Below are 17381 nucleotides of genomic sequence, written 5' to 3'. Positions count from 1 at the left end.
CACTTAGAGTTGTATCATAGGATATAGGTTTTCTGGTTTATTTTTGAAAGCAAAAAGCATATTTAAAGGTTAACTAAAAACGCACTGGATTTAAAAAAAAGAAAAATGATATGTCTGAATAGCAGTCATTATTTTAAGACTGAAAAAAAGAGAATCAAATGAAGAAATGCTGGAAAATTGGAATCACTTCCAAATTGCTCTATTTAATTTTACCATAAGCATAATAGTGGGTGAAGTTCAACTAAAGACAGGGGCATGAAAAAAATGTGATTAGGTATTGCTCTTTAGGGAGGCAAATTAATTACAAATTAAGACCATCTGGGTTAAAGGATGAATTGTCATCTTTTAAGAACCAGGAATAAAGGTAAATGTTCACTTTAAAACAAAGGGAGAAAGAACATGAGAAAAATCAAGAGTAAATCCGTACAATTTTAAATACACACAAATTGGGAGAAATAAACATTGGCATGGAAATGCCACAAAATAAAATATCTATGGAATACAAAAGTCGACTATGGTCACTGAATATTGAACCCAAAGTTATTGGGGAAGGTAGAATTTCCCTGTATTTCTTTCCCAGGGCACTGGGGAGGGAAGTTGGGGATAATCGGCTTCAGGAACTTGAACTCATTTGTCCCTGAGCCTCCTGCCAGACACACCTCAAACTGGTAGCTCTGGGATAGGGTCTCGGTGCCGCCCATGTCCACAAGATGCCCTGGAAGGGGGCCCTCGGGCACCAAGCAGCGACCCACCGAGGCCGCCCTGCTCCTCCTGCACAGCCGCACCGCCACGAACAGGAGCACCGAGAAGAGGAAGAGCGAAGACACCGAGGCCAACGCCACCACCAGGTAGACAGTGAGCGAGTCGGCCTGGGCCTGGGTCGGGGCCGCCTCCGGGAGAGGCAGGTAGGGCTGGGAGAAGCCGTCCACCAGGAGCACGTGCAGCGTGGCGGTGGCCGAGCGCGGAGGCTCGCCATTGTCCTTGACCAGCACCACCAGCCTGTGCTTGGCCGCGTCGCGCTCGCTCAGCAGCCTGGCGGTGCGCACCTCGCCATTGTGCGCCCACACGCCGAACAGCCCGGGCTCCGTGGCCTTGAGCAGCTGGTACGACAGCCAGGCGTTCTGGCCCGAGTCGCCGTCCACCGCCACCACCTTGGTCACCAGGTAGCCCGGCTCGGCCGCCCGGGGCACCAGCTCGGTGCAGGGCGCGGAGCCGTTCTGCAGCGGGTACAGCACGAAGGGCGAGTTGTCGTTGGCGTCCAGCACCAGCACGCGCACCACTGCCTCGCTGCTCAAAGCCGGAGAACCGCGGTCTGAGGCGCCCACGCGGAACTCGAAAGCCTGCAGGGCCTCGTAGTCCAGAGACCGGAGGGCGAACAGGTGGCCGTTCTCCGCGTTGATGGAGACCAGGGAGGTGAGGGGCAGGTGCGGGTCCTGGGGCGGCAGCAGCGAGTAGGTGACCTGGGCGTTGGTGCCTGAGTCTCTGTCTGTGGCGCTGACGCTGCCGATGTGCAGGGCGGGGCTGTTGTTCTCGCGGACGAACAGGGTGTAGGAGGTTTGGGTGAAGGCGGGAGCGTTGTCATTGACATCGGCGATCAGCACGGTCATATTGAGCTGTGTTTTCAGCATAGGGGTCCCCAAGTCAGTGACAGTGATAGTGATGTTGTATTCCGCTCTGCTTTCTCTGTCTAGTGGTCTCTCCGTTAGTAGGGTGTAAAAGTTTTCCGCGGATTTCAGGAGGAAGGGTAGATCCTCCTGAATGGAGCAACTTATTTTCCCATTTTCTCCTGAATCAAGATCTGAAACACTGAAAAGTGCAACCACAGTTTCAGGCGCGTTCTCAGGTATTGGGCTGGTAAATGCAGACATGGTAACTTCTGGGGCATGGTCGTTCACATCTATCACTTGAATCAGAACGGTGCATTTTCCAGAAAAGGTTCCAGCATCTCTTGCCTCAATGTTGACTTCATAGGACTGAAGTTTTTCGAAATCGAGTTGTTTTTTTAGTTCAATTTCTCCTGTCAAGGGATTGATCTTAAAGGTTTTGCCAATCTCTTCTGAAGCTTGGAAAAGTGAATAGGAAATCTCTCCGTTGACTCCTGTATCTACATCCGTGGCAGAGACCTTCACAACCAGGAAGCCTACCGGACTGTCCTCAGAGATCTGCACCCTATAGAAAGGCTGCTCAAATTCAGGGGCATTATCGTTGACATCCAGGACTTCGATGTAGACCTGAGCAGTGCCAGATCTGGGCGGAGAGCCACCATCCAGTGCTGTGAGTGTTAACCTGAGCTCAGCTTCTTCCTCTCGGTCCAGCGCTTTGTCCAGCACCAGCTCTGGGTATTTCCTGCCATCACTGCGTTTGCGGGTGAGGACCCGAAAATGGGAGTTGGGGCTGATTATATAGTTCTCAATATTGTTTTGGCCTACATCTAAGTCTTCGGCATTCTTCAGAGGAAACGTAGTCCCAGGAGGACTGCTCTCTGATACTTTCACCAACATTTGTTTGTCCAGAAATACTGGAGAGTGGTCGTTTATGTCTATTACTTGCAGCTCAGCTTGAAAAAACTCGAAGGGACTCTCTAGCAACACTTGGAAACGTAGCACACAGGGCTCTGTGTGACCGCACAGATCCTCACGGTTCAATTTCTCATTTAGCAACAAATCCCCGGTCTCCTGATTGAGCTGCAAATGTAGCTTGTTCCCTCTGGAAACAACCCTAACCCCCCGCCTGGAGAATTCCCTCTGCTCCAGACCCAGGTCCTTTGCTAAATTAGTGACAAAGGAGCTGCCCTCAGTTTCCTCCACCACAGAATAGCTTCTAGGTTCCGCCGCGCCCGCCAGAGATAAGCCCAAAAGGAGAAAGGAAAAAAGGACTTGCCTTTGTCTGCAAATGAGCTTCCCGCTGGCCTCCATTGTTCTTGCTGGATTCAGCTTCCTGGGAGGACGATTCTGTGGGACTGTAAAGTCCCCAGTATCTGAGGCTGTGGTTATTCCACAGCTACCTCAGAAATATTCCAGTGAATAGTCCTCTCCAGGGGACCCAGCTGTTCTCTCTTTGGCATCCAAGCTTCCCGTGGACTTCCAGGTTCTGCTGCTTTTTGCCGGTTAATGGAGCTGCAGCTGCGGTTCTGGTTTGTGCCTTCTTATCCTGCAGCGCCACCACGCGTCCTCACAGGATCTTACATTTTGTGGAATGATAATTGGATGTAATATTCCCAACTCTGCCTGTATGCACCCCGAGACTATGTAAGGTTACAACACCACCGTTAATATCGCCGGACGTTAGTGAGCAGACAACTGCCCAAAGGAGAAATCACATTAGTCTTTCAACAATGCTAACTGAGTTTTGGGCAAAAAGGAAATATATAGGTAATAGTCTAGCTTGGCAAAAAGAATTTCAAATATAATTGTAGTTATCATGGGCAACATTTAGACCTTTATAGTTTTATTTCCATGAACCATAGGAATAATTAGTAGCTGTGAATCTCGAACAAATTATTTAATCTCTCTGCTTTAGTTTGCTCCTCTGTAAAGTGAGGATAAAAACAGTACCTACCACATAGGGCTGTTGTGAATTCCCCACCTTAAACATGAGGAATCTAATGCAAATAGATATTAACCTTAAAAATAAGCTATATACCAAGTATAAAGCAATTTGATGCCATCAAGTAACTGAGTCTTGATGGCATAAATCCATCATAAGTCTAGCATAAATCCATTACTATAACTAGAAAAACACCTCAAAATTCAAATGGTAGAAGAATACGGGAGCATGACTATCTCAGGTAGAGAGGTTATGTCCAATAATGAAAGGAAATGAACAAGGAAAGGCTGGAGAGTTTGTCTAAATAGAGACAATATCTGTAACAGCAGTGGTGATTTTGTTTCTGGGAAGGATGTCCTTTTTTATTACCTCCACTTCTAACAGCATCAATTAAAAGACATTATTTTGAAATTTTTCAAATCTCATAAAAGAGAGGAGTATAATGATCCTCCAAGGACTCAGTACTAGCTTCAACTATTATCAATGTTTTGCCATAATTCTTGACTCTATCCCTTCAACATTTTCACATCCCATACAAACTGAATTTTCTCCCACAAATACATCATTATACATTTCTTTAAAAGCATCATGACTTTAAATGACTCTAAAAATATGCTTAAGTACAATGCCATTATCATACCTAAAAATCAAGTTAACATTATTTAATACCCATCTATATTCAAATTCTTCCAAGTTTTTCAAAGTCATTGCTGTTGTTTCAATCAAGATCCAAAAAAGATCCACACATTGTATTTGAGTGGTAGACCTCTTATGATTTTTCCTTGTGTAAACTTCACTCCTCTTATTTTTTGTGCCATTTATTTGTCAGAGAAATTGGATAATTTTACCCTGAGACCACGAAAGCAATTTTAGATTTTACTACTGTGAGTTTTTGTCCTTAGATTCTATCCCACCAGTGATATGCAGTAATACTAGCTTTATTAGAGTTACCAGCACTAGTTTATAATATATTTAGAACACAACTATGCAAAAATTACCTATTTTAAAAATAAGAATCGGTTATATATTTTTAACAAACAATGCTTCTCCTTAACTCCCCAAAATTTCTAAAAATTTAATGATCATCTATATTTCTCTTTGATATTACACATTTAAATCTATTCTTTTTCTTAAATTTTCCTGATTCAGCAGTGCAGTATAGGTAAGAAAAACTGCTAAAAACAAACTCTCAAATCAGGAAAATATATTACAAATGTAAGCATGGATGACTCTGGAAATATACTACAATGTAAAGAAAATAATTAACTAATAATGCAATCAAAATTATGTACTATTCCTAATCAGGACCATTAATCTCTTCTGTGAAATGAAAGTTATATGTTCAGGAGACAACGAGAAGGCACAGGTTGCTCTTTCAATTTTGTTTTTTACTTAAGATTTGGACAGATCAGAGCATTAGTAATAATAGCTGAAAATTTACCCAGAAAAGCAAGATTACTGGTTTATAAGAAAATGAAATAATAGATAAAGATTATTTCTAAATAAAGATTGAACGGTAGTATGAATACGATAAAAACTTTTCTTCTCTTTAGTTAGGCAGAAACTTGCCAGGTGATATCCAATGACGAAAACAGTATGGAATGGGAGCAAAGTCACTGACTCAGAGTCAGGCAGATCTAGGATGGATGCTCAGTTTTGTCACTTATTAGTTAGTGGACCTTAGTGAACTTACTGAATCTCTAAGACCGTCTATTTGGTCATTACTAAAATACCATGTCACATATGTTTCTTCTGAGATTAAAAGTGTGAAAATAGTGTATGATTCATAAAACAACTTTTTTTAAAAAAATAAAGTTTAAAAATGTACACTACAATCTGTGGTTCTGAAACTAGGGTAGGTATACTCGAACAGCATTCTAATCAACTCAGAAAACGAAAGTCACAGTAAATATTGAAAACAATGGAAAGCAATTAAAAATATCTCAAACAAGACTTACCACTTAATAGACTTTATATTAAGCATAATTGTTTGACATAAAACATTACACATGCACATTTCCTGCTTTGTGAAGTGTTCTTGGTACTAAATCTGTATCCTTTTCTATGTAAAGAAATTTATTTCTTGACTTGAAGAGCATGTATTTGAAGTGATCAAAAATACTACTTTACAGGCACCTCACGATAAGTTCCTAATTATAAATGTATTCATAAACACAGGATTTATTTTTCATTCTTTATCAGAAACCCAAATTATTCTGAAATGGGGGATTTTCTTCGACTTCACTACCTGTACTCTGGGGTAGGAAGTTGGGGATAATTGGTTTCAGGAACTTGAACTCATTTGACCTGGAGCCTCCAGTCACACACACCTCATACTGGTAGCTCTGGGACAGGGTCCCGGTGCCACTCACGTCCACCAGATGTCCTGGAAAGGGGCCCTCAGGCACCGAGCAGCGACCCACCGGGGCCGCCCTGCTCCTCCTGCACAGCCGCACCGCCACGAACAGGAGCACCGAGAAGAGGAAGAGCGAAGACACCGAGGCCAACGCCACCACCAGGTAGACAGTGAGCGAGTCGGCCTGGGCCTGGGCCGGGGCCGCCTCCGGGAGAGGCAGGTAGGGCTGGGAGAAGCCGTCCACCAGGAGCACGTGCAGCGTGGCGGTGGCCGAGCGCGGAGGCTCGCCATTGTCCTTGACCAGCACCACCAGCCTGTGCTTGGCCGCGTCGCGCTCGCTCAGCAGCCTGGCGGTGCGCACCTCGCCATTGTGCGCCCACACGCCGAACAGCCCGGGCTCCGTGGCCTTGAGCAGCTGGTACGACAGCCAGGCGTTCTGGCCCGAGTCGCCGTCCACCGCCACCACCTTGGTCACCAGGTAGCCCGGCTCGGCCGCCCGGGGCACCAGCTCGGTGCAGGGCGCGGAGCCGTTCTGCAGCGGGTACAGCACGAAGGGCGAGTTGTCGTTGGCGTCCAGCACCAGCACGCGCACCAGCGCCTCGCTGCTCAAAGCCGGGGAGCCGTGGTCTGAAGCGCCCACGCGGAACTCGAAACCCTGCAGGGCCTCGTAGTCCAGAGACCGGAGGGCGAACAGGTGGCCGTTGTCCGTGTTGATGGAGACCAGGGAGGCGAGGGGCAGGTGCGGGTCCTGGGACCGCAGCAGTGAGTAGGTGACCTGGGCGTTGGTGCCTGAGTCTCTGTCTGTGGCGCTGATGCTGCCGATGTGCAGGGCGGGGCTGTTGTTCTCGCGGAGGAACAGGGTGTAGGAAGTTTGGGTGAAGGCGGGGGCGTTGTCATTGACGTCGGAGATCAGCAGGGTTATGTTGTGCTCGGTTTTTAGCCTGGGGGTCCCCAAGTCGGTGACGGTGATGGTGATGTTGTACTCGGCTCTGCTCTCTCTGTCCAGCGGTCTCTCTGTTTCCAAAGTGTAGTAATTATTTACCGAAGATTTTAGCACGAATGGGATGTCTTCCGGGATAGAACAAACCATCTTTCCGTTGTCCCCAGAGTCTCTGTCTCGTATCCTGAAAACCATAACCACGGTCTCTGGAGTGTTTTCTGGGATTGGACTGGTAATTGATGACACAGTGATTTCAGGAGCATTGTCGTTTACATCCATCACCTGAATTCTGACTGTAGATTTTCCAAAAAGTCCTCCCCCATCTGTGGCTTGAATGATTATTGAGTATGACTCAATTGCTTCAAAATCCAAAGGTGCTGTTAAAGTAATGTCTCCAGACTTTTGATTAATTTCAAATGTCTTGCGAATATCTTCTGCGGCATGGGAAAAGGTATAGGATAGTTCACTGTTTGTTCCAGAATCTAAATCCCAGGCTGAGACGGTCACAACCAGGGAGCCAAGGATGCTATTCTCCAGAATCTTCACCTCATAAAAGGCCTGCTCAAATTCAGGGGAGTTGTCATTAATATCTACAACCACCACCCTGACCAAGGCAGTTCCAGACCTGGGAGGGGACCCGCCATCCAGAGCAGTGAGGATGAAACTGAGCTCCGGGAGCTCTTCATAATCCAGCGCCTTGTCCAGAACTAACTCAGGGTATTTCCTATTGTCTGGATTGACTCTTATTTTAACGTGGAAATGAGAGTTCGGATTTATTGTGTAGCTTTTTACAGCATTGATTCCTACATCTAAATCCTTTGCACTTTCAAGCAAGAACACAGCACCAACAGGACTGTTCTCTGGGATTTCTAAGAGCATTTCTTTTTCCAAGAAGACGGGAGAGTGATCATTTATATCCCTGACCTGGAGCTCAATTTGTAAAAACTGCGTGGGGTTTTTCATTAACACTTGGAAATACAGCACACAAGGCTCATTGGAGCCACAGAGCTCCTCCCTGTCTAGCATTTCGCTCAGGAGCAAATCCCCAGTGTTTGTGTCCAGCTGCAAACACTCTTTGTTATCATTAGAAACCACCCGAGCCCCCCGCGAAGACAGCTCACTCACCTCGAGTCCCAGGGTCTTTGCCAAATTTCCTACAAAGCTCCCGCTCTGCAATTCCTCCATCACCAAAAAGTTCCCAGTTTCAGAGCCCGCCTGAGACATTCCCAGCAAAACAAAGAAAAGCAGGACTTGCCTTATCTGCAGAGTGCCTGCCCCTCCGTTTTCCATAGCTTCTTTTCCAAAACCCCAAAGTCTTCTTGCAGAATTGCCTCAGCGCCTCTTCGCAGTTGTAGGAAACGTGCCTCTGATCTGTCTACCAAATCCTCGGAAGCCTAAAGATTTTAACCTTGTTGAATGGCTTCTAGGTTCTCCCTTAACGGATTGTTCTTACTGTCTTCCCAGTTCTCCGCGTGTACTGGATAACAGGGTCTGCAACATCCTCCAGGGTAATTTTTTTCTTGATATTATCCTGCAGCGCCACCACGCGTCTCCACAGATTTTCACAGTTTGATGAACACTACCTAAATTTTATTTACATAAATGTCCTCCAGAAGCAAATAAATATTGCGTTTAAATAATTCCTTCTGTTGAAGTAATTAAAAATATATTTTATCTTCCATAATAATCGTTTTATATTCTTTATAGTTTGTGATGATGATTTTGTTTTAAAGCATTTATTCAGTGTCTTTCCCCACTCTTCTCACAACCAAATGTGCTCAATTGTGGTAAACACAGATACAAGATGTGATCCCTGGCTCCCAGGAATTCATAGTGTTTCTGAGACAATTGTAAGCCTGAAACAAGCAGGGTATAAGTGATTGTTGAGCTGAATGAAATTCTATTACTACTTGGCTTTCCTTACGTGATAAGGTAAAGGAAAGGTCATCTCAGAAATCCTTTCTGAAGTTATGAAACTGGATTAACCATGAGATGAGGCATATATAGGTCATCACGACAGCATGAAAAGGCACTTCTGTAGATTTCCTTAATAGCAATGAATTGTGAACAGGCAGAAAATGAAGCAAGAGATTGCGGTGGAACATGTTATGTAAACCCATCATTTAGTTCCAGTTTTTCATAATTTACAAAAAAATTCATAAGTACACAAGCATAAGCAAGCTAGTTTAATTTAAAGCAGACTCTTATTCCTAAAGCTGTCTTGCCTTAGGTTCCCAAAATTTATTGTAGCCACAACTGTAGCTATCTGTTTTCTCTTTCAGCCCAGGAAGAGAAAGTAAGAGTCTATCCCTAAACATAGAACAAAAACCTAACTTTCACTCTGATTAGACCAAGTAAGATCATGTGTCTGCCACTGAAGCAATCATTGTTTCAAGAGGTATAGAATTATAGTTGGAGATTTTAGTCCTAGAATCTAAAGACCTGTCTCTGGCCATTACTGTGTTTTAATCCTGTCTGGGACCACCTCTTAAGCTTGGGAAGGTTTCAGTCCTAGCCAAAGTACCTCATTGGTACATAATGAGGGAGACTGTTTGCAACAGATGCTAAGGGCTCATCAGTGATATTCACTATAGAAAGTCTTAAAGTGCACTAAGAATGGATGGGAGAAGAATCCAACAAGTCTGCATTTTAAAATGTTAAATTCAATTAATATTCTTAAAAATGTAAGCTGGATACATGGTTGAAATAGTAATTGGTATAGAAGGGTAAAACTTGAAAAGTAGATGAATTGACCACACACAATTAACGTCTCTTTTTAAAAAAAATACACTAAAATGGCAGAAAAGTAATTAAAATGGTAGGAACTAACAAAGATTAAGAATACACAAGTGAACACACACATTTTTCTATGACAGAAAGCAGGTGGAAGAGCAATTAACTTAGCAGTTCCAAAAAATGCCCCTAAAGTAAAGTTCCTGCATTGAAGATACTCACAAGAAACATAATCTCTTTTAAGCGCAAGATCTGGAGGAACCAGATGTTTAAGAAGACTGAAGTCAGTTAAGGATGGAAAAAAGTTATTAGTTGGAAGTATGTGTAGAGGATAATTGAATTCTCTGTTCTTCTCATCACCCTACACAGATGGAAACATAACTCACAGCCAGAAAATAGAAAATTTATTCTCTGGAGAAATTTAATGGGACTTTCTCTAGTCTTGGGGATCTAGGCACAGCTGAGCATAAGTATGAGGTGTCAAACTGAAAATAGGGAGAGTAAGCAAACCTTTGCATTTTGCATGGTGAGACTTCTAATCCCTTTTCATGCAATACTCTTAGACTGTAGGACACAAAGTGTATGCCTGACCCCTAGTCTATCCCCATAGTGTATATTGTAGAATTCTAACCTGGAGAATATGAAAGCCCGAATGAAGACACATATTAATATTTGGCATCTTATAAGGTAATAGACTTATCCTAGCATGGTTATATTAGAATGAAGCCCTGCCATCAACAGGTACTGTTCGCTCACAGAGTTGATTGTCAGCATTTTGATATATCATCCTTCTAAAATATGAGAAGATAGCCAAGGCATTTGAGGAAATGCCTGCAACATAACATAGAAAGGCCAAAACTACCACCATCGCTACCACCAAGAAAAAAAAAAGGAACAATAATATAGAAAGCAGAAGAAAGCCTTTGAAAATGTCTGGTTAATATTCCCAGAGAAAGAAAATCTAATAAAAGCTAATACTTATTTAGTATTTACTCTATGCTACTCATTGTTCTAAGTGCCTCATAATGCATTTATCCATTTAATCTAAATAGTAACTGTATGAAGTACATATTCCTATTGTAAGATGAAGATTAGATTACGACTTCAGTGCTTTTTACTAGCTATATTACCTTGGACAAGTTCTTAACTCCCCTTAGACTCACTTTCACTTTTAAAACGGATATATAATAATGATACTGCATAATGCATTTTTAAAGAAAAGATTAATTATAAATGAGAGAAAATATTACATTTATAAATCTATGACAGGATGCCATGAAAAACATTCAGAGAACCAAAAACAACTCTTAAAAGTAAATATTTTTCAGTCATAAAGAAAAACTTATATATAAAACATTGAGTGATTAAATAAATTGTCCAAAAAATGGAATGAGAGGCAAAGAGAAAATAAGAAAGGAAAAATGGCTTATAGTCTTATAGAGTCAATCTAGGAGGTCTAATATTTAACTGAGATTTTCGTTGAAGTGAGAATCCAGAAAACTCAGAGGAGAAATTATGAGTAAAACATACCAAGGAAATTCCTTTTAAAAAATTGTTTTTGTGTAGAGATAGGTTCCCACTATGTTGCCCAGGGTGGTCTCAAACTCGGGGCCTCAAATAATCCTGCCTCAGCTTCCCAAAGTACTGGGATTGCAGGTGTGAGTCACCATGCCCAACCAAAATTTCTCAGAAATAAAATTGATAGTCTGAACATTAGCCAAGGGGTCTAGCACATGCCTGTAGTCCCAGCGACTTGGAAGGCTGAGGCAGAAGTAGCTCTTGAGTTAGAGCCTGCAGGGTGCTGTGATTGTGCCTATGAATAGCCACTGCACTCCAGCCTGGGTAACACAGTGAGACATCATCTTAAAAAAAAAAAAGATAAACATGAACAGGGCATAGCGATATAACCAGATTAATCAATAAAGAGCCAGTACTAAGGTATTTTCAGAAGACCAGGGGAATTTTTTTCAACGCTCACAGAAAGAAAGAAAAAAAGGGGGGGGGAATCACATAAAAAGACATAGGAATCAAAATGGAATCAGTCTTCTGAACAGCAATTCTATATGCAGTCAATAAAAGGAGCAGTGCTTTTGAAATCTGAGGGAAAATTATTTTCAACCTAGAATGTTATGCCCAAACTATCAATCAAATAAAAAAAAGAAAATAACAAAGCAAGCTCTCAAAAAGTTTTATTTCCTCTGTATCCATTTTTATGAAGGTACTGAGAGATGTGCATCAACAAAATAAGAGAGTAAACTAAGAAAGAAGAATGTACTGGATCTTATAAAAGAGGACCAACAAAGAAAAATATTTTTTAAAGTCCTAGGGTGACAGCCTATAGAGCAACCAGTATGAATGAAGTAGAGATCTGGGTGCAAGATCACCAAGAAATAAACATAATTGACAGGTATCTGATATATTTGAATATTTTGAGAAGAAAGAGATTCAAATTAGAGAATGTAAAGAAACTAATATTAGTAAATGGAAAATTATGTAAGTACAAAACAATTTTCAGTTCTAGGAAAAATGTTTCTCAAGAAAGGAAATTTAATCACACTACACTAATGTGTATTTTGAAGAAAGCTTAGCAATATGGACACTATTAGTTTAACTTAAAAAAAACTGTAGGCTGGGCACTGTGGCTCACGCCTGTAATCTCAACACTTTGGGAGGCTGAGGCAGGAGGATCAGCTGGGGTCAGGAGTTCAAGACGAGCCTGGCCAACATGGTGATACCCCATCTCTAGTAAAGCTACAAAACTAGCCAGGTGTGGTGGTGGGTGCCTGTAATCCCAGCTACTTGGGAGGCTGAGGCAGGAGAATCACTTGAACCCAGGAAGCAGAGGTTACAGTGAGCTGAGATCACACCACTGTACTCCAACCTGGGCAACAGAGTAAGACTCTGTCAAAAAAAACAAAAAACTGTAACAATTTTATTGGGAGAATAGGAGAAAGGGAATGTGCAGTGCTTATATTGGTTTACATTAGTTGGAAAGAAAGTTAAATCTTTTTTAAAAAATACATAGCAAGAAGTGATTAAAATGTAAAATGGAGTACCAAGATTTAACAGCAAAAACATATCATTTAGAAGTATTGAGGTAATTCTAGAAGAAGCCACTCAATAGAAGGGGACTGGAAATTAAAGAAAATATTGTTCCGTTCTTTTCTTTTCTTTCTTTCTTTCTTTCTTTCTTTCTTTTTTTTTTTTTTTGAGATGGAGTATCGCTCTGTCACCCAGGCTGGAATGCAGTGGCAAGATCTTGGCTCACTGCAACCTCTGCCTCCTGGGTTCAAGTGATTCTCCTGTCTCAGCCTCCTGAGTAGCTGGGATTATAGGCACGCACCACCACACCCAGCTACTTCTTGTATTTTTTAGTGTAGATGGGGTTTCACTGTGTTGGCCAGGCTGGTCTTGAACTCCTGACCTCAGGTGACCCCCCCGCCTCAGCTTTCCAAAGTGCTGAGATTACAGGTGTGATCTAACCCACCCAGCCAAGCCACTGAGCCAGGCCTTGTTTTTCTTTCAACCTTTAGTTCATCTTGATTTTTACATTTGAAAATAATGAAATAAATTTACAAAATAAAAGGAAAAGTGAATATCTTTCCACCAGTCCACCAATATCCTCATCCCAAAATTATCAAAATGTTTTAATATTCCTATTTATTTTCATGCAGTTTATTACATTTTCTTTGGATTATAAGCCATGATCTCTCTCTCTCTATATATATATATATATACACACACAAAAGTAAGCATTAAAAATATTAGCCAAGTAAGTGTAGTGTATTTAAGGAAATAATACAAGCACAAAGTTAGTATTGAAGTATAATATTGATCACAAAATAATATTTAATTTACCATGAGCACATTAATAATGAAATGTTTCTCTTTAAATGCTGTGATTTAGAACTAGATGATGTAGCTTTTAAAATGAATAAATAGAATGTTAGAATAAGGTTGGAAGGGCAGATATGACTTCTCCCATGAAGAAACTACAATACACAGGTGGTTAGGATCATAGGATGCAGACAGTGAAAAATACTAGGGGGGCCTGGGCACGGTGGCTCACGCCTGTAATCCCAGCTTTCTGGGAGGCTGAGGCAGGCGGATCACTGATAACAAGAGTTAGAGACCAGCCTGACCAACATGGTGAAACCCCGTCTCTACTAAAAATGCAAAATTAGCTGGGTGTGGTGGTGCACCTGTAATCCCAGCTACTCGGGAGGCTGAGGCAGGAGAACCCGGGAGGCAGAGATTGCAGTGAGCTGACATCACGCCATTGCACACCAGCCTGGGCGACAAGAGTGAAACATCGTCTCAAAAAACAAAACAAAACAAAAAACCTAAGAGAAAAATCAAAGTCAGTTTTCTAGAATAAGAAATAATAATCAGTAAATTATTGTACACTTAGAAAGGATTAAAACCTTAAAATTATTCATTAGAAATGGATTAACTACCTGTTACTTAATATAAAAAGGATTTACAATGTTATTCACAATGATATGCAATACTTGAAAATTGAAAATAGGCCTGGCCGCCTGTAATCCCAGCACTTTGGGAGGCTGAGGGGAGTGCATCTCTTGAGCTCAGAAGTTAAAGGCCAGCCTAAGAAATATGGTGACGATCCGTTTCTACAAAAAATACAAGAAGTAGCCGGGCATGGTGGCGCACACCTGTAGTCCCAGCTACTTGGAGGCTGAGGTGGCAGCCTTGAGCCCAGGAGGCACAGGTTGCAGTGAGCTGAGATCCTACCACTGACCTCCAGTCTGGGTGACTAAGACTCTGTATCAAAAAAGAAAAGAAAAGAAAAGAAAAAGGCCGGGCACAGTGGCTCACACCTGTAATCCCAGCACTTTGGGAGGCCGAGGCGGGTGGAACATGAGGTCAAGAGTTTAAGACCTGCCTGGCCAACGTGGTGAAACCCCGTCTCTACTAAAGATTTAAAAAAAAATGTAGCCGGGCGTGGTGGTGGGCGCCTGTAATGCCAGCTACTCGGGAGGCTGATGCACGAGAATTGCTTGAACCCGAGAGGCGGAGGGTGCAGTGAGCTGAGATCACACCATTGCACTCCAGCCAGGGCGACAGAACGAGACTCGGTCTCAAAAAAAAAAAAAAGTGGGGGGAGAAAAGAAAAAAATTAAAAATACAATTAGTTGTATTGCATAATAAGGTAACTAGTTTAAGACTAAATAATATTGATATGGTTACATAAAACTAAAAAAGTACATGAAAATGTAAATAGCATTCTTACTAAAAATTAAATCCAAAGCTATTTTGAAAGGTGGAGTTTTCTTCACTATTCTTCCCAAGACCTTTTGCCTGGATATTAGGGATAACCGGTTTTAGGAACTTGAATTCATTTGTCTTGGAACCTCCCGTCAGACACACCTCGTACTGGTAGCTCTGGGAAAGGGTCCCGGTGCCGCTCACGTCCACCAGATGCCCTGGAAAGGGGCCCTTAGGCACCGAGCAGCGACCCACCGAGGCCGCCCTGCTCCTCCTGCACAGCCGCACCGCCACGAACAGGAGCACCGAGAAGAGGAAGAGCGAAGACACCGAGGCCAACGCCACCACCAGGTAGACGGTGAGCAAGTCGGCCTGGGCCTGGGCCGGGGCCGCCTCAGGAAGCGGCAGGTAGGGCTGGGAGAAGCCGTCCACCAGGAGCACTTGCAGCGTGGCGGTGGCCGAGCGCGGAGGCTCGCCATTGTCCTTCACCAGCACCGCCAGCCTGTGCTTGGCCGCGTCGCGCTCGCTCAGCAGCCTGGCGGTGCGCACCTCGCCATTGTGTGCCCACACGCAGAATAGCCCGGGCTCCGTGGCCTTGAGCAGCTGGTACGACAGCCAGGCGTTCTGGCCCGAGTCGCCGTCCACCGCCACCACCTTGGTCACCAGGTAGCCCGGCTCGGCCGCCCGGGGCACCAGCTCGGTGCAGGGCGCGGAGCCGTTCTGCAGCGGGTACAGCACGAAGGGCGAGTTGTCGTTGGCGTCCAGCACCAGCACTCGCACCAGCGCCTCGCTGCTCAGCGCCGGGGAGCCGCGGTCTGTGGCGCCCACGCGAAACTCGAACGCCTGCAGGGCCTCGTAGTCCAGCGACCTGAGGGCGAACAGGTGGCCGTTGTCTGCGTTGATGGAGACCAGGGAGGCGAGGGGCAGGTGCAGGTCCTGGGGCGGGAGTAGCGAGTAGTTGACCTGGGCATTGGTGCCTGAGTCTCTGTCTGTAGCGCTGACACTGCCGATGTGCAGGGCGGGGCTGTTGTTCTCGCTGACGAACAGGGTGTAGGAGGTTTGGGTGAAGGTGGGGGCGTTGTCATTGACGTCAGAGACCAACACAGTTGTGTTGTGCTCGGTTTTCAGCCTGGGTATCCCCAAGTCAGTGACGGTGATGGTGATATTGTACTCGGCTGTGCTCTCTCTGTCCAGTGGTCTCTCTGTTTCCAACGTGTAGTAATTCTCAACTGAAGATTTTAGCACGAATGGGAGGTCTTCCGGAATGGAACAAACAATTCTTCCGTTGTCCCCAGAGTCTATATCTTGGATACTAAAAACCATAACCACGGTCTCTGGCGTATTTTCTGGGATTGGACTGGTAATTGATGACACAGTGATTTCAGGAGCATTGTCATTTACATCTATCACCTGAATTCAGACTGTAGATTTTCCAAAAAGTCCTCCCCGATCTGTGGCTTGAATGATTATTGAGTATGACTCAATCGTTTCAAAATCCAGAGGTGCTGTTAAAGTAATGTCTCCAGACTTTTGATTAATTTCAAATGTCTTGCGAATATCTTCTGAGGCATGGGATAAGGTATAGCATATTTCACCATTTGTTCCAGAGTCTAAATCCCAAGCTGAGACAGTCAAAATCAGCGAGCCAAGGATGCTATTCTCCGGAATCTTCACCTCATAAAAAGCCTGCTCAAATTCAGGGGAGTTGTCATTAATGTCCACAACCACCACCCTGACCAAGGCAGTTCCAGACCTGGGAGGGGACCCACCATCCAGAGCAGTGAGGATGAAACTGAGCTCCGGGAGCTCTTCATAATCCAGCGCCTTGTCCAGAACTAACTCGGGGTATTTCCTATTGTCTGGATTGACTCTCATTTTAATGTGAAAATGAGAGTTGGGGCTTATTGTGTAGCTTTTTACAGCATTGATTCCTACATCTAAATCCTTCGCACTTTCTAGTAAGAACACAGCACCAACAGGACTGTTCTCTGGGATTTCTAGGAGCATTTGTTTTTCCAAGAAGATGGGAGAGTGATCATTTATATCCCTGACCTGAAGCTCAATTTGTAAAAACTGCGTGGGGTTTTGCATTAACACCTGGAAATGTAGCACGCAAGCCTCGATGGAACCGCAGAGCTCCTCCCTGTCCAGTGTTTCACTTAAGAGCAAATCCCCAGTGTTTATGTCCAGCTGCAAACGCTGTTTCTTATCATTAGAGACCACCCGAGCCCCACGTGAGGACAGTTCTCTCACCTTCAGCCCCAGGTCCTTTGCCAGATTGCCTACAAAACTCCCGCTCTGCATTTCTTCTGCCACGGAAAAGCTCCAGGTTTCAGAGCCCGCCTGAGACATTCCCAGCAAAACAAAGAGAAGCAGGACTTGCCTTATCTGCTGAGTGCGTGTCCCTCCGTTCTCCATAGTTCCTTTCTTGTAGGCTTCTTGAAGAAAGGCTTCAGCTCTGCGGAACGCGTCTCTGACTTGTCCACCAAATCCTCTGTGGTCTAAGGATTTTAACCCTGTTGAATGGTTTCCAGGTCACCCTCTTGAAGGTTTGTTGTTTCTGTCTTCTGATTCTCTGTG

The 17381-nt window shown here is 43.9% G+C and overlaps 3 protein-coding genes across 3 annotated transcripts; all 3 read right to left on the bottom strand.

The window, feature by feature from the left end:
• Nucleotides 1-36: 36 nt before the first annotated feature.
• Nucleotides 37-5364, bottom strand: LOC100989435 (protocadherin beta-13). The gene has a single exon (XM_063604639.1). It carries the CDS (start codon nucleotides 2913-2915, stop codon nucleotides 519-521), a length of 2397 nt encoding a protein of 798 aa, XP_063460709.1. The 5' UTR covers nucleotides 2916-5364; the 3' UTR covers nucleotides 37-518.
• A 136-nt stretch (nucleotides 5365-5500) lies between these two features.
• LOC100991137 (protocadherin beta-12) lies at nucleotides 5501-12605 on the bottom strand. The gene has a single exon (XM_003845980.7). The coding sequence runs from the start codon at nucleotides 8130-8132 to the stop codon at nucleotides 5745-5747; it is 2388 nt and encodes a 795-aa protein (XP_003846028.3). The 5' UTR covers nucleotides 8133-12605; the 3' UTR covers nucleotides 5501-5744.
• A 145-nt stretch (nucleotides 12606-12750) lies between these two features.
• PCDHB11 (protocadherin beta 11) lies at nucleotides 12751-17338 on the bottom strand. The gene is given in 1 exon segment (XM_003845975.6): nucleotides 12751-17338. A coding segment is annotated over 1 exon segment (2394 nt). The 5' UTR covers nucleotides 17220-17338; the 3' UTR covers nucleotides 12751-14825.
• Between the last annotated feature and the right edge of the window lie 43 nt (nucleotides 17339-17381).

Source organism: Pan paniscus, chromosome 4, assembly GCF_029289425.2.
Source record: "Pan paniscus chromosome 4, NHGRI_mPanPan1-v2.0_pri, whole genome shotgun sequence".
Classification (NCBI taxonomy): domain Eukaryota; kingdom Metazoa; phylum Chordata; class Mammalia; order Primates; family Hominidae; genus Pan; species Pan paniscus.
Note: the sequence above shows the minus strand (reverse complement) of the source record. Positions and strands in the feature narration are given on the sequence as shown.

Coding starts and splice junctions, on each gene's coding strand:
- LOC100989435 (XM_063604639.1), bottom strand. CDS start 2,915: ATGGAGGCCAGCGGGAAGCTCATTTGCAGACAAAGGCAAGTCCTTTTT.
- LOC100991137 (XM_003845980.7), bottom strand. CDS start 8,132: ATGGAAAACGGAGGGGCAGGCACTCTGCAGATAAGGCAAGTCCTGCTT.